This window comes from Stenella coeruleoalba (genome assembly GCF_951394435.1).
Source record: "Stenella coeruleoalba genome assembly, chromosome: 15".
Classification (NCBI taxonomy): Eukaryota; Metazoa; Chordata; class Mammalia; order Artiodactyla; family Delphinidae; genus Stenella; species Stenella coeruleoalba.
Window position 1 is genome coordinate 7,748,035 of NC_137161.1, and position 16,077 is coordinate 7,764,111.

The following is a 16,077-nucleotide window of genomic DNA, read 5'->3' on the forward strand; positions in this document are numbered from 1 at the left end:
ACACCCTGGGCTTTACGTTCCTGTCCTGGCTCTTCACTTACTGACTGTAAGCCATGGAGCCTCAATTTCTCCCTCCGTGAAATGGACCTAATATTGCCAATTAAAATGCATACCATTAAAAAGAATGAATGAGACCAAGGTTGGCAAACTTTTCTGTCAAGGGCCAAATGTTAAATGTCTTCGGCTCTGCAGGCCATCCAGTCTCTATGGTGCCAATGAACCCCCTCTTTTATTTCCACGTGAAAGCAGCCATAACAATGTAAAAATGGATTGGGTGTAGCGGTGTTCTAATAAAACTGTACTTACAAAAACAAGCACAGGCTAGATTTTGCTCATCAGCCATAGCTTGCCAACCCCTGGATCAGACCCAGGCTACATGACTTTAAACTACTCCCGTGAGACATTTACTGTCGAATGAGAATACCAGGGGGTAGTTTCTTCAAATGTGTAATATGATCACGATTTTGGAAAATCAACAATGACCCCCAAATACCCATATCTTGTGTAGACATCTATGTGTGTCTATCCACCTCTGTGTGTATGTAGATGTCGATTTCTGTGTAGGATTATATGGGTACGGAGGAAAACATGGAAAGATAAGTGCACACTTTTAAGTTTTAGGAGTTGCTAAAGAGGGGAAAGAGGCATGCAAACCAATAATAAAAGGGAAAAAATAGAGCACAAATCATCTTCTATACGGTTATATTTTTGCAGTTAGTTAAAATTTCCATACATGTGTTTGTGTAAAAATAAATTAAATAGGATTCAAAAAACCAATCCCGATCTCCAAGGATAGTTGTGAAAATTAAACAAAATAAAGCATGCAGACACTCAGCGTCGAGCCAGATGGAGCTGCTCACTCCAACTTTAATGATCCCTCAATTAGACGAAGCCTCCGAACTCAGTTTTCCGTTCACGCTCTCCCTGCCTGCGTCCCTGCCTCCCCTCACCCCTTTCAGTGAATTCTGCACTTGGCGTTCTTTGGTTCATTCACTCCCTCATTCCACGCATTTATATACTCTGGGCATCATTTACAAGGCATGCACTCTGCTGGGGGCTGGAAACTTAAATAAAACACAGAACCTCTGTTTCCCCCAGGATTTTATAGTAAATGGCCAGAGAGCTAGTTTAAAGCCCAGCTTAGGTCACGTCACCGTCTGCCTGCACAATGGTGTCCCGTCCTCTACAAAAGAGAGCAGACCCTCCCGTAAGCAGAGCTCTCCTTCCCGTGGTGGAGAAGATGCCACATCTATGCTCATATACCTAGTGTCTGGTGTGATTCGTATGACGGCACTTAATAAAAAGTGGCTGAATAACTGAGTCACTGATGGACACACTGGCTGACTTGACTGAAGAGAGGAATCCATAAGTGGATGAGAAACCTCCCTCATCTTCCATCCCCTTTGCCATCTTATCCTCTCTGACTCCCAAGTCAACATTAACAACGCAGGTGGACTTGGATTTAGTAGGTGTCAGACACGATGTCAGGAAACCACAGGCATTATGCCACTCAGTAAGGTATGTACTAATACAACCTCCTCTTTCACAGGAAGGGGGACAAACACTACAGGTGGGGAAGTGACCTGCCCAAGGACACTGAGCTGGTCAAGATGCCCAGCCAGGATGTAAGACCTGGCCTCCTACTGCAGAGCTAAAGTTCATATCAGAATCCTGTGTATGTCTCAGGAAAGCACAGAAGATGTCATGAAGACGTTAAAGGATGGGCTCATGTTCTGTCCATAGTGATAAAAGGGCATCTGAATTTTGGAAATAAATTTTATTTTAGAAATAAAATTTTCAAAGCTTAGAGAAATAGCAAACAGTCGAAGGAGGTGCAAGGAGATGGGAACACCCACGGAATCCTGGGGAGTAGAATCTCCCAGTGATTCTCCCAGCCCTTGGAACCCTCACTGTCCCAGGGGCCTCTGCTCAAGTGAAAATCAACCATCTGCCAAACAGGTGGCCACCCTCGGCTTTCTCGTGAAACCCGCGCTTCTGGGCTGCCGAATCCAGCTCCGACAGATGTTTGGCAGGAACCACCCAAAGAGCTGTCTTCACTTTCTCCAGCTCCTTTCCCGTGTTCTGACATTTACAGCAGAAGTGATGGGTATTCCTATCATCAAAGTGTTACCAAGATATCACAGAATATTACTGAACTGTCAAGGAAATAAAGCGAGCAGAGGCTTACTTTTGAATGTCACAAACACACACACACACACACACACACACAGAGACAGAAAAGAAAAAATGAGCAGGAGAGAAAGTTTGCTAAGGGAAAAAATGCAGCAGACACTACTTGGTGAGCAGAACTCTGGCTGAGACAATGCCTCCACTGTCGCCTGCAGCTCTGATAAAGCAGACTGTTAGTGGAATCAACCATTTGGGGCCAAATTTCCAAATACAGCATCTTGCTGAGCGCCAGATGTGCTCAAATGGTTACTTGCATGGGGAATGAAAGTGATTTGCATCAATTTACTCGGAGCCATTTGAATTCTCAGCCATATGCATAAAATAGAATCATCCTTCCCTTTGCTTCTGGTAACTTTTTACAACTCCTTACCGAGGAAACCCTCTCCCCACCTGTACACTGAAATTAATAACCTCTGGGACTATTTTCCCCAGCCTCTCAGAGAAGACTTGCTTGGAACCTGTGCCTTGTTTTGGCACTGGGCGGGAATGGGATTTGGGATTCCGGCTTCATTTTCCTTTTTCTCTATGCTCATAAAATTGTCTATTCAAGGGCTTCCCTGGTGGCGCAGTGGTTGAGAGTCCGCCTGCTGATGCAGGGGACACGGGTTCGTGCCCCGGTCTGGGAAGATCCCACATGCCGCGGAGTGGCTGGGCCCATGAGCCATGGCCGCTGAGCCTGCATGTCCGGAGCCTGTGCTCCGCAACGGGAGAGGCCACAACAGTGAGAGGCACGCGTAACACAAAAGAAAAAAAAAAAAAGAAAAAAAATTAATGGAAGAGAAAAACATACAGAGAAATATAAAAGCCCCTTCTCAGACCCTCAAACCCCAGTCCTGCTCCCCAAAGGTAACCAACATTACCCAGTACGTTTGTATCCCGCCGGAAGGTCACTCTGTACTGACAAAGCACGTGTGTGAGTGCGAGTGTGGGTGTGAGTGTGTGTCGGACTCTGCCTACTGTCCTGCCTCTTCTTCATCCACGTGCTTCACACAAGTTCGATAGTACCAAGTGTGACCCTACTTAGCTGCCTCATTTAGTTCCTGTTACATCATGTGCCATAACTTATCTAATTATCCCCTTTGGGTGCTATCTCTGCTATTACACACAAGCTCCCCAAGAATGGGGACTTCATCTTCTTCAATCACTTCCCCAGCACCCTGCAGACAGCAGGGCTTAGCAAATGTTTGTAAAACAGCGGAATGTAAGCAAAAAGGAATAACTCCCTCCATTTGTGTCCACATCAGCTTTGCTTCCGGTAGTACATTTTTAGAGTAAATTCCTAGATGTGCTATTGCTGAGTAAAGGGACATGTGAATTGAATTTTGATCAACAGGGACAAATTGCCCTCTAAAGGGCACCAGAGCACATTGAATCACAGGATTACACTGTTGCATGTTTTGAAGAGTTTAAATCATAACTTCTATTCTAAATTTCAAGCTCCTTAAGATGCAAAAAAAAATTTTTACATCTCTGCCAAGATCTACTTTGCAAGCAGTAGATAGATGTTCAGTAAAAGATTTTTGAATTATAATTAATATACCAAGCTATGAAAAGGGAGTGGATATTCAGGAGTGAAAAAAAGTTGATAACTGCTTTAAGTAGTACACTAAAAAGAAAAAAAAATCTGTAAGTTAACGCAATTAACTAGAGCTCATAAACAGAAGAGGTAAAAACTGATTTTTTTGTGGGTGGATGAGTGGGGACACAGTTGTAAGAAGGCTGTTTCTACACATAAAATCCCAGCAGGTGTGGGTCTTTTTCAGTCTGAGTAGTAGTGAAATCGATTCTATGCTTTCTTTGATGCCCTCTATATTAAAAAAAAAAAAAAGTGTAGACTATCATTTTTAAAATTAGGTTGAATATAAATTACTTTGGTTTGCAGAACTGTAGAAGAGTTCCTCTTGAATTCTACAAATTGATTAACAAAATTTATTTGCAAATAATTTGCAAATAAATTGCAAAATTTATTTCCAAGTCTGCAAGTAAATCAATTAAACAACAACAGAAAAGAGGGGACACAGAAAGAGCTCCGATTAAACTCTCAAACGTGGGAGCACAGTCAGGACTGCAGAGGATGGGGGAGACGTCACCCTGGGGCCTGAATGTCACCCCCAGTGGAGCCCGGCCCTGCAGCCCCCAAGGGAGCTGCTAAATGGCCATCATTCACCTTGTCACTCTCGCCTTGAAGGAAATTCTAAAAATGACAGGCCCGGCCGTGGAATGAGGAACATCCCCACACTGCCACTCCTTGTTCCAAAATTAGACTCTGTTATAGACACTGATCTCCAAGGTGGCAAAAATAGCTGGCTGCTCGGGGGAGTCCCACACTGTCCGGGCAGAGCTTCCCTGTAGCTGCTCCAGCAGGGCAGCTCGCAGCTTGTGAGCAAACGAGTTCCTGCGGCTCCATCTCATTCAACAGTTAGTCCTTCCCCTCATACCCCAGGCCCGCCCACCCTCTTCTACACCCTATTTAGAATGAATCATAATACACTGAATTTTAAAGGAGAGGAGGTGGGGGAAGGATTATGAGAAACATGATTGCTATCTGGTCCCAAAAGTACCAAAAGAAACGAGATTTCTTATAACAGTAATTTTTTCACATATACTCTGAGTTGATATGTATTTCTGAAAGGTACTCTGATATTCAGGGTAATTTGAAAATGCTAAGACAGTTCTCAGTGCGGATATAAAAGAAACAGAAGGGCTTTAAAACCCTTCTGGGGAGTAAGGCATTGTGGCCAGAGGTAGAGGTTTAGCAACCAAATAAAAGGATCCTGCATTTCTGGCTCCAACAGTAATGAGCTCTATGGCTGTGGGCAAGTGACTTAACCACTGTGAGCATCTGTTTTCTCCTCTATAAGATCTGGAGAGTGATTCCTTCCAGGTCAAGGGTCATGAATAATACTCCCTTGAATTATAAGACCCATGGGATCATGGGCTTTACCTGTCAATTACCGCTATATCCTACAGCATATTATGTCCACAATAAACATATTTGAATGAACTAATGAATGAGAACGAATGAATAGGTCTACTTCACAGAGATATCGTGGTGATTAGAGAAAAAGCAAGTAAAGTGCCTGGCTTGATAAGTGGTACGGTTGTTGTTGCTAAAGAGCCTGGCATTTAGCAGGTGCTTCATAAATAAATGGCATTATTAGCAACACGCCATAAAGCAGGAAACGTACTTAAAAGGTAAAATCAAAGCACTAAATAAACATTATTCCAGAAGTTTGCATGGTATGGGGACAGACACCAAGGTGGCCCCCTGAGCTCCTCCTCTAGGTGTGCACACCCTTGTGTGGACCCCTCTCTCTCGTGACTGTGGGAAGGACTTGTGACTTGCTTCCAACCAATAGCCTATGACGGGATGATGGGATGTCACGACCATGGTTAGGATACACAGGATTGTGGTCTTGCTGGCTTTGATGAAGCAAGTGGCTATGTTGGGAAACCCACATGACAAGAAGCTGAGGGTGGTCCCTGGGAGCTAAGGATGGCCTCCATCCACTAGCCAACAAGAAACTGAGGCCCTTGATCCTGCAGCCCCAAGGAACTAACTTCCACTAACAACCACTGTGAGCTTGTGAGTGGGTCGTTCCCCAGTCTAACCTTCAGATGAGACTAGAGTATCTCAGTCTTGTGAGAATCTGAAGCCGGGGGCCCATGGAAGCCATGCCAACATTCTTGACCCATGGCAACTATGAGATAACATACGTGTGTTGTTTTAGGGTGCACAGTTTGTGGCACTTTGTTACACAGCAACAGAAAACTTATACATGTAACATAGGCAGGACATCGATTGGCCACAGCATGGCTAGCAAATGCCCAGAGAAGGACCACTTGCTGAGTGACAATGGAGAGTGGTAGGGACTGCGGAGAACTGAAGATCCCCATTCTACCTGAAGAGGGAAGGCACCACCGGGCATATCTGATGGTTGCCACATGGGGGTGTGAGATCAGTGTGGCCTTTTCACTTTTTAAGATACTACAGAAATCTGAGTTTTATGTGAAACCTCTTAACTTTTAAATGTCAGCCGTTAATTTGGAATTTTTAGAACAGCAGTGACCTGATCTCATGCAGGGCAAAGAAAACGTGTCTAGGGGCTTGATTCCAAGATAAAGTGTAAAGTGGGGTTATCCCAGCACACTTGCTCCAAATTGGAGCCCCACTACTTCCAAGCTGGTGGTGCTGGGCCCTCCCTCCAAGGGTCATTGGGAGGGTTAGAAAGTACACACAAAGTCCTTAAAATATTGTCTGCTACAGAGTAGAGACACGATACATTTTTATTATTTTTGATATTATTATTGTATTCGTTACCTATAGCTGTTGTAACAAATTCCCACAACACTGGTGGCGTACAACCACACAAATTTATCCCCTTACGGCTCTGGAGGCCAGAGGTCTTAAATCAGATTCACTGTGCTAAAGTCAAGGTGTCAGCTGGGCTGGTTCCTTTTGGAGGTTCCAGGGGAGAATCCATTTCCTTGCTTTTTCCAGTTTCTAGAGGCCACCTATATCCTTTGGGTCACATCTCTTTCTACCTTCAAACCATCAGCACAGACCCTTCAAAAATCTCTGTCTGTCCCTCTGCTTCCATCGCCACATCACCTTCCATCTGGCTCTCACTCCTCTGGCTTCCTTCTTACAAGGACCTTGTGATGACACTGGGCCCACCTGGATAATCCAGGACAATCTCCCCATCTCAAGAGCTTTAACTTAATCACATCTGCAAAGTCCCTTCTGCCATATAAGGTAATGTTCACAGGTTCCAGGGATTAAGGTGGGAAAGATTTGGGGGAGCTATTGTTCAGCCTACCGCAATAATGACTATAATGATGATGATAATAAAATAAAAGTTATTATTACTATCCGACCCACAAGTCTCCTCTTTCTGACTTCTGGGATTCAAGGTCATAAGTCTGATCCAAACCCCTTCACTCAAGGCTGCAACTTCAAACTGTCATGCGTTCCACAGTGAAGCATTCCGTCTTGGGAGTTAGCGGCAGCTAACAGCGGGTTAGGGCTTCCGAATAATGAGGTTAGCTTCACCATCTTTTTCCATTCGTGACCTTGACCATCTCAGAGAAGCAAGCCAGTAGTGACATACAGGCAATTCCTAGTCAAGAATAGAGCCAATCCACGTGGATCCACTCCCAGTGACCAGAATATGCAAAACTCTAACTTAGGGGCTTTAGTATCACCTTCATTTGTTTCATTTTAGCACAGTATCTCTTTTCTCCCCTAATCAGAGACGGATTGAAGGATGTTGATTTTTAAGCATTTCACAATCCCCGGTTTAACTTCCTTGAGATTCAGATCCCGTTTTGAAGCTTACTCATTTCCATCTAAAACAGGATGTGTTTACTTTTAAAATCATTCATTTTATAGAACTTGTTAAGCATACAGCAAATTAAGAGCAAACAACATTATATTCCAGTTAAATCTGCAAAAGGATGATCTGAACGAATTACTCATACTCCTGATTAATTTTTAGTGGAAGTAATGAGGAGGCGTAAATGGAAAAACATGGGCGTGCAGAATCTGCTTTTCAAGTAGATAACAACGTGTGCTAATCGATGGCTTTACAAAAAGGTAACCTTAAAAAAACTTCTTCAGACCTTTAAAGGCATCTTGTGTAGCGCACAACTTTAATGCAATGACATTGTAAGTTCAAAACAACTTGAACTCTCCTCCCTCCCTCCTTCTCTCCTTTTGCTCGCTTTGGCTTTACAATGGCAAAGTTAAACAGTTGCAGCAGAAACTATCTTTGACCACAAAGCCTAAAATATTACTATCTCGCCCTTTACTAAAGTTTTGCTGATCCCTGCTCTAAAATCCCAGAGCGCTGCATGCACAAGTTGTTCGGGAATAATCTGGGGATCCTTTGGGATAGATCATACTACATGCTTTTCCCATCTTTAAATCCAACCACCCCACATGGTTAAATCATAACTTTTCAAACGGCCCTAACGTTACCATGCCAACCCAGTTCCCTTTGGTTTTGCCGATTTCTTTCCAGATGTGAATCTCTATGCATGTGTTTGCAGCCACACTGCATGATTTGCATTATTTAACTGTTGTACATTCATTTCGGATTTTGTAAATTTACTGTTCTTAAGGAAGAAACTCATGAATCATAATTGTCCGTACAATGCACAGTCCCTGGCACTAAGCAATGAAAAGAGTAGGGGTTCTGGGAGAGAATTTACGTACGCTCATGTGTATTTGCGTTTGCAGTGTTTTTATACATTGATGACTATGAAGGTTTACCCACTAGAGATGGCAAACGCATGGTTGTGGGCAGGATGGAGTCTTACGGGTAGGTTTCCTTTGTCCCACAAAGCATTACTGGTTTTTGTTGTTGGTTTCAGCTGGAATTAATTTCCAACAGTTACAAATGGGAAGATACCATAGACAGTCAAATTCTTGACTTATCTGGAAAAATCAAGAACTCTCCTACACGGAAACCACGATCTCATGTCGACAGTTGTCTGGTCTTGAGCTTTTGATATTTCACCCCAGTTTCCTCTCAGCCCTCTTCTCTCACCTTCATTTTCTCTCTGACCTCTGCTGACATTTGAAATGACTACTTCTGCTACAGTTAAAAATATTATATATATCTATAGATAGATAACCCACATAGCTGTGTCTATAGATCCATACATATCCAAATTGATTTTAATGTACATACACACACACTGCAATGGGCTGAATATTGTGTCCCCCACTCCCAAATTCATATGCTCAAATCTTAACCCCCAAAGTGGTGGCATTAGAAGGTAGGGCCTATGGGAGATGCTTAGGTCATGAGGGCAGAGCCCTCATGAATGTCATTAGTGCTCTTACAAAAGAGACCCCACAGAGATCTCTCACCCTTTCTGCCATATGAGACACAGTGAAAAGACAGCCATCCATGAACCAGGGAGCAGATCCCACCAGAATCCGCCGGCACCTTGATCTTGGACTTCCCAACCTCCCAGTGAGGAATAAATAAATTTGTTTTTTATAACTCACTCAGTCTATGGTATTTTGTTGTAGGAGCCCACGTTGATTAAACACACAGGTAACAACTGAGGCACAAAGTGGGTAAGCAGATGAGGCGGTGTATAGTTACTGTGTTACCAGGTGGCCTTTTGGAGCTTTCCAAGGATGGCATTTAATCCAAGTACTACACTGCTGAGTACAGGAGTAAATCTTCTGCCCAAAAATACACTGACCATATTTTCAGCACAAAGATTCCAAGACTAAATTCTACAGCGGCGTACACTGGGTCATAAGCAAGAAATTCCACACGTACCATTGAATTTTTCACGCTCTGTAGCAAGCGCTCGTGCTGCTCAGCTATGGCCAAGGCAGCAGAGTGGACTTTCTGGTAGATGGCCTCCCCATCTCGCGTCTGAAAGATAAACAGCCCTTCACCAGTCTCACACATCCTGTGAAAACAAAGACAGAGAGCTTCTGAAAACCAGCTCCTACAAGTTCAATGCCCCTAAAGCCTAGAAGAGTCTGATACGAGGCTCATTTATTTTGTATGAGATTAGGATCCTTGTTCACATGTGCTAAACAGAGTTAACTAGAATCAAAGTGTTCGATGAACTGGTATTAATAAGGGCAGGGAACCAATCACTCGAAGCCAAAATGGTGCCCAATGTTTTTTGTCCTGTAGGTTTTGTCATAGAAGGTTAATAAGCTGTTTCTGGATTCTTAGTATAATCCCTCTACTTCCTGTAGGAGTCTCAAAGAGGACACCTGTGCTACGGCCTTCCCATCACAGTCCGTGAATCAGAAACTCGTCAGAAACGGCGCCATGTAGCTCAGAGGTAAAAGAAGGATTCTGTGACTCTCAGATTCTGTCCTAACCTTCCTTACAGACAATGGGTTGAAGAATGATTTCACTCCCAAAGGCAACTATGCTTTCCCAAATCACAGATCAAATTTTACTCTAGGTGTTCACCCCATGAGATGAACCAAACACAGCTAAGAGATTTTTTTTTTAAATGAACATAACTTTGCTGAATTAATGTGTGGAACATAAGAGAAGTTACTCAAGGAAAGCTAGATGGGTTTCAACATTAATGTTAAGGATTAAGAAGAGGATCATTTCTACCTCAGACTGTTAGAAAATGAATTATATTAATAATGGAAGATAGGTACACATAATTAGGCAAGAACCAAATAAATGTGTTTTAACTACTATATATACACGCACACACACACACATACAAACATACATGTATATATATATATATGTATAGTGTGTTACATATAATTAATAAATATATTTAATTACTCTAAATATTTTTAAAGACTTGGACAAAATCCTATTATCAAGGATAATTTTTAAAAGGATATTTTTTAAAGTTCTGATTTTGATACATACGTATATCAAAGATAAACTAAGAGGTTGTTTTTGTTTTAAAGAACAATATTTAATTATTACATTATTTATAATTATTAATAATTACTTCATTATTCTAAAATACAATTCCACTCCTTCCACCTCAGAATCTCTTGCTGAAAAACTGAATACTGGCCTTAATGCCTGAGTTTTGCTCACATCTAGAGGCTCACATCTAAAGAACTTTTTAACACAGCATGGAAACCAAGCAAATTTTCAACCCAAACCTGTTAAATATTTTATCTATTCCAGTCTATGCAGTTAGTGCAATAAGAAAGGAAGACTTATCCTTATTTTCCACAGTTGGCTCAATACCACGGCCATATGGCAATTTTCAGCACATATAGCATAGCATACGTTAATTGGTCAAAACCTGCCTCGCTTGAATTTCACTAATATGGACCATGTAAGAAGAAAGAGAAAAACTAGAAGGCTCTTTCAACCAGCTAATATAAAGAACTAGCTTATGAGGTTGATCATGTGATTTTAATTATTGAGTCATCCTAATCCAAGGAAGAACTAAAAACTAAAATTCAAAGCATATTTACTCAAGTCCCATTTCTTTCCTGAAGACTTCCTAAAATACTTCAGTCCTCACTGCTATCCCCTCTTTATTTGATCCACCATACAAATTTGACTCTGCTACTTGGCATCTAATTCCGCAAGGTTTTAATTTTTTCACACCACTTTTTTTTTCCATCAAATATGGAAATATAATTTGTTAAGAGGAGGGTAACCTCAATCAATTATTAAACAGGAAGAGGTGCTCTTCTGTTTCCTCTAGGGCAGAGGTCATTTTTACTTACTTAGATGCCAACCTTGGTTCCAGAAAGGATGAAGGTACCTGTTACTGGGAAACATTTGTAGGAAAATTGATTCATAGCAAACCCTGCAGCTGTGTTTCTAAAACTTGACAATCTAGTGGCTTTTAAGGTTTTTGTAACGGCAACTCGCAGTAATAAGTATAGCTTAGATTGTGACCTAGTACATCTGTTGATCTATTTATCTATCACCTAGTTATTATTTAGCTATTTATCTAACATCAATTTATAATATGTTAATATTTTCTATTATATATATATATTTTTGTGTGTGTGTGTGTGTGTGTGTGTGGTACGCAGGCCTCTCACTGCTGTGGCCTCTGCCGTTGCGAAGCACAGGCTCTGGACGTGCAGCCTCAGCGGCCATGGCTCACGGGCCCAGCCGCTCCGCGGCATGTGGGATCTTCCCGGACCGGGGCACAAACCCGTGTCCCCTGCATCGGCAGGCGGGCTCTTAACCACTGCGCCACCAGGGAAGCCCCTCTATTATATTTTTTAATACCAGTGGTGAAGTGCTTAATTTACATTATGACTCACTAACTAGTGAAATCTACTCTTTGAAAATCACTCTTTTATCCAATGTCTGCTTTTGGTTAACATAACAAAGCCACAACCATCCTTTAATGACATTTGACTCTCTAAATAATTACTGTGATCAGAAACAAACTAAATCAAAACAGAGTATCAAGTATTCTTCTTGAAAGTACACAGACTTTCCCTGCCTCCACCTAAGGATCTGAAAGACACAGACACTCACACACATACACACACCTACACATACACACACTCACACATACACACTTACCACTTACAGAAAGAACCAGGAGTCACAACCTCAAATTCCATCAGGGTTCAGACAAAGAACGTGAATGGATAAAGATGCTCAGACCCCTACAACACACAGCCACACAGAGGGAGCGTAGCTAATGGACACCAGCCACCGGTCAGCCCTGGTCACGTTTAAATGGGGAAATACGAGCCCAATGTAGCCACACTTGTGATTGTCTAAGAGAAATCAGAAATTTTGATTTTTATATGAAATAACCTGAATTTTTAATGTTGGCAACTTTTTCCTTTGTTTTTTTTGTTTAAGCTGTGGGAGCCAAAATGCCTCTAAGGACCAGATCTGGCCAAGAGGCCGCCAGTTTGCGTTAAAGGCACAAACATGCACTAAAGAGCTCTAAACAGAACAGGAATTAGGCCTTTGGTTTGCCTAATTGTTGGGACTTTCATCCATATTGTTCAAAGGTATATGCCCTTCAGTGGGACAGCAGTGACCCAGAAAGCATGGATAATGTACAAAATTGACCTCAGATGCTCTTCCATACAGTCTCTTCTAACCTCTACCCACGAGTTCTTTTATTTCATTCATGCCCCTCAACCCAACAGACTTGTTTGGTGCTGTTTCTATAAATTTATTTAGTTATTTATTTTTGGCTACGTTGGGTCTTCATTGCTGCGTGCGGGTTTTCTCTAGTTGTGTCGAGCAGGGGCTACTCTTCGTTGCGGTGCGTGGGCTTCTCATTGCGGTGGCTTCTCTTGTTGCGGAGCACAGGCTCTAGGTGCGCGGGCTTCAGTAGTTGTGGCTCGCGGGCTCAGTAGTTGTGGCGCACGGGCTTAGTTGTTCTGCGGCACGTTGGATCCTCCCGGAGCAGGGCTCGAACCCTTGTCCCCTGCATTGGCAGGTGGATTCTTAACCATCACGCCAGCAGGGAAGTCCCTGGTGCTGTTTCATAAGCAGCTTTACAAGCCATTTAAAGTGTTATTAGAGGCCTTTGGCAAAATAATATAATGGACCAACTTCCCAAGGCAAGTAAGAAGAAAATAGGGAAAAAAAGAAAGTTAGTTAACTTAGTTAACTTAGTTAACTAAGTTAACTTAGTTAACTTAGTTAACTTAGTTAACTAAGTTAACTTAGTTAACTTAGTTAACTAACACGTTAGTTAACTTCCCTAAGCCTGCATATCCATCTGTAAAATAAATATAATGATAGTAACTGTCACCTAGATTTATTAAAAGTATCAAATATGATACTCAGAATGCACAAAGCACATCTTCAAATAATGTGCACTTCCATTATTTCACTGGAATGTAAGCTCCACGTGGACACAGATTGTTTTCTAATTTATTCACAGCTTTTCCACCAGGGCCCAGCATAGGACTTGGCCTATATTTAGTGTCCAATAAATAACTGTAGAATAGATTAGGAAACAGTAGACAGGGCTAGGAAAGGAGTGACTGAGAACTTGACCCAGGCTTCCTTGAGCAAGTTTTATTTAAACTGAGGGGTCACTGAGCCACCGTGGGGAGGGAAGTGGTTTGGATGAGAAAGCAGGAAGAACAGTGTGACAGAAACAACTGCACACAGAATGCCTTGAGGTGGGACAAAGCTAAGAGACAAGAGGACACGTTGGAGAGAGGGCGGGGGGAGGGGCGGCCCGCATGCCGTGACCCACAAGGGCTCTGAAACAATGCTCTTCACTGTCTCCAAGTCACCACCTGCATGCGACAGCTTGCACTGGCACTGAACGCCCGACTTTCTAACCTTTGTTCCTTCCCTTTGACAATGACATTCCACACCAACATAGTTTATTAGAAAAATACTAATGGAATTGAAATTATGAAGACCAAAATAAATGACCTCACGGAGGACAGTATTAATAAGCAAACTTATGAAGTTAGAAAGCCAATCGACTCAACAGTTCCTCACTTTCAAGATGTATTTTGTGCATGTGCGTGTGTACATGTGTATGTGTGTGTCTTTAGGATATTTAAACATTGCTAAAAGCAGAATGTATCTTACCCTCAACATGTATATTTAAGATAACCTTTTCTTCTCTCCATCCCTGCCATAGGGGTTATTAGATCAGTATTGATTTTTCACTTTTACAATTATATATTATAACTAAAAGAATGCAGTACTTGTCACACTAACATTAGGCAAATCATAATAGCGGCTGCAATGGATGTAAACAAAGGTAAAGGCAGAGGCTTTGTCTTTGAGGAGTTTACAATTCGTTTGGTTAGACAAGATCTACACATGCGAATGGGTTCAAAGATAATATAATGGTAGAGTGAGCCGTTACAGGTCAGAGGAACAATCAAGAAAGGAAACGTGGGCTTCCCTGGTGGCGCAGTGGTTAAGAGCCCGCCTGCCGATGCAGGGGACACGGGTTCGTGCCCGGGTCCAGGAAGATCCCACATGCCGCGGAGCGGCTGGGCCCGTGAGCCATGGCCGCTGAGCCTGCGCGTCCGGAGCCTGTGCTCCGCAATGGGAGAGGCCACAACAGTGAGAGGCCCGCGTACCACAAAAAAACAAAAACAAAAAACTGCACCCCTCCTTTGACACTTTCTATCGAACATCTTTATTTTTCACTGTGGGACTTACACCTTCTAACATCTGTTGTACTTTTTCTTAATGTCTGTTATAGTCTGTATCCCCTCTCCTCTAGAGAGTAAGTGTCATAACAACAGAACACATGTATGTTTTATTTATTGCTACATACATAGTGCTCGGAACCACACCAGGCTCTCAGGGTACACTCAGGGAATGTGATGAAAGAAGGCATGATTCAATTTTTACTAGTCCTTTACTAGAATTCTGAGGTACTGTCATATATAAAGTGGTCACATACACTAGTGGGCCATCACCTATGAAAAGATGGTCACATCACGCAAATAGCCAACAGGTATACAAAAAATGCCCCACATCACTAACCATCAGGGAAATCAAAACCACAAGGAAATATCACCTCATACCTGTTAGAATGGCTACTGTAAACAAGACAAGAGATAACAAGGGATGGTGAGGACATAGAGAAGAGGAAATCCTTGTGCACTGTTGGTGAGAATGTAAACTGGTGCAGCCACTATGAAAAATGGTATGGAGGTTCTTCAAAAGATTAAAAACAGAACTGCCAAAAGATCCAGCAATTCCACTTCTGGGTATATATCCAAAGGAAATGAAATCACGATCTCAAAAGAGATATCTGCAACCCCATGTTCACTGCAGCATTACTTACAATAGCCAAGACATAGAAATAACCTTAGAGTCCACTGGTAGACGAATGGATAAAGAAAATGTAGTGTGTGTGTATATATACACAGACACTGGAATACTATTAAGTCGTAAAAAAAAGAAGAAGACAATCCTGCCATTCGTGACAACATGGATGGAACCTGAGGGCATTATGCTAAGTGAAGTAAGTCAGACAAAGAAAAACAAACACTGTATGATCTCACTGACATGTGGAATCTGAAAAAAGCCAAACTCATAGAAACAGGGAGTAGAAAGGTGGTTTCCAGGGGTTGCAGGAGGAGGAAAAGGGGAGATAGATGTTGGTCTAAGGGTACAGACTTCAAGCTGTAAGGTGAGTAAGTTCTGGGCATCTAATGTACAGAATCGTGACTATAATTAAAAATACTGTATTGTATACCTGAAAGTTACAAAGAGAGTAGATCTTAAATGTTTCTCACCACAAAAAAAGGTAATTACGTGAGGTGATGAAGGTGTTAACTAACCTTACTGTGGTGATCATTTTGCAATACATACATGTATCAAACCATCACCTTGTACACCTTAAACTTAAAGGATGTTCTGTATCATTTATACCTCAATAAAGCTGGAAAAATAAATAAATTAAATAAAAATATGCCTTAAATTT

General features: G+C 42.1%; 1 protein-coding gene across 9 annotated transcripts in view; it reads right to left on the reverse strand.

Moving 5' to 3' along the window:
- The window catches only part of DOK5 (docking protein 5), a 1,081,787-nt gene that overhangs the window by 763,744 nt on the left and 301,966 nt on the right, over nucleotides 1-16,077 (reverse strand). For all 9 annotated transcript variants that reach the window (XR_013824125.1, XR_013824126.1, XR_013824127.1 and 6 more), the window contains one exon: nucleotides 9,492-9,627. Coding sequence is in view for 1 of the 9 variants with exons in the window: in XM_079899078.1 (XP_079755204.1) it covers nucleotides 9,492-9,627 (136 nt within the window). In the remaining 8 variants the exon portion in view is untranslated. The remainder of the gene's footprint in view (nucleotides 1-9,491; nucleotides 9,628-16,077) is intronic.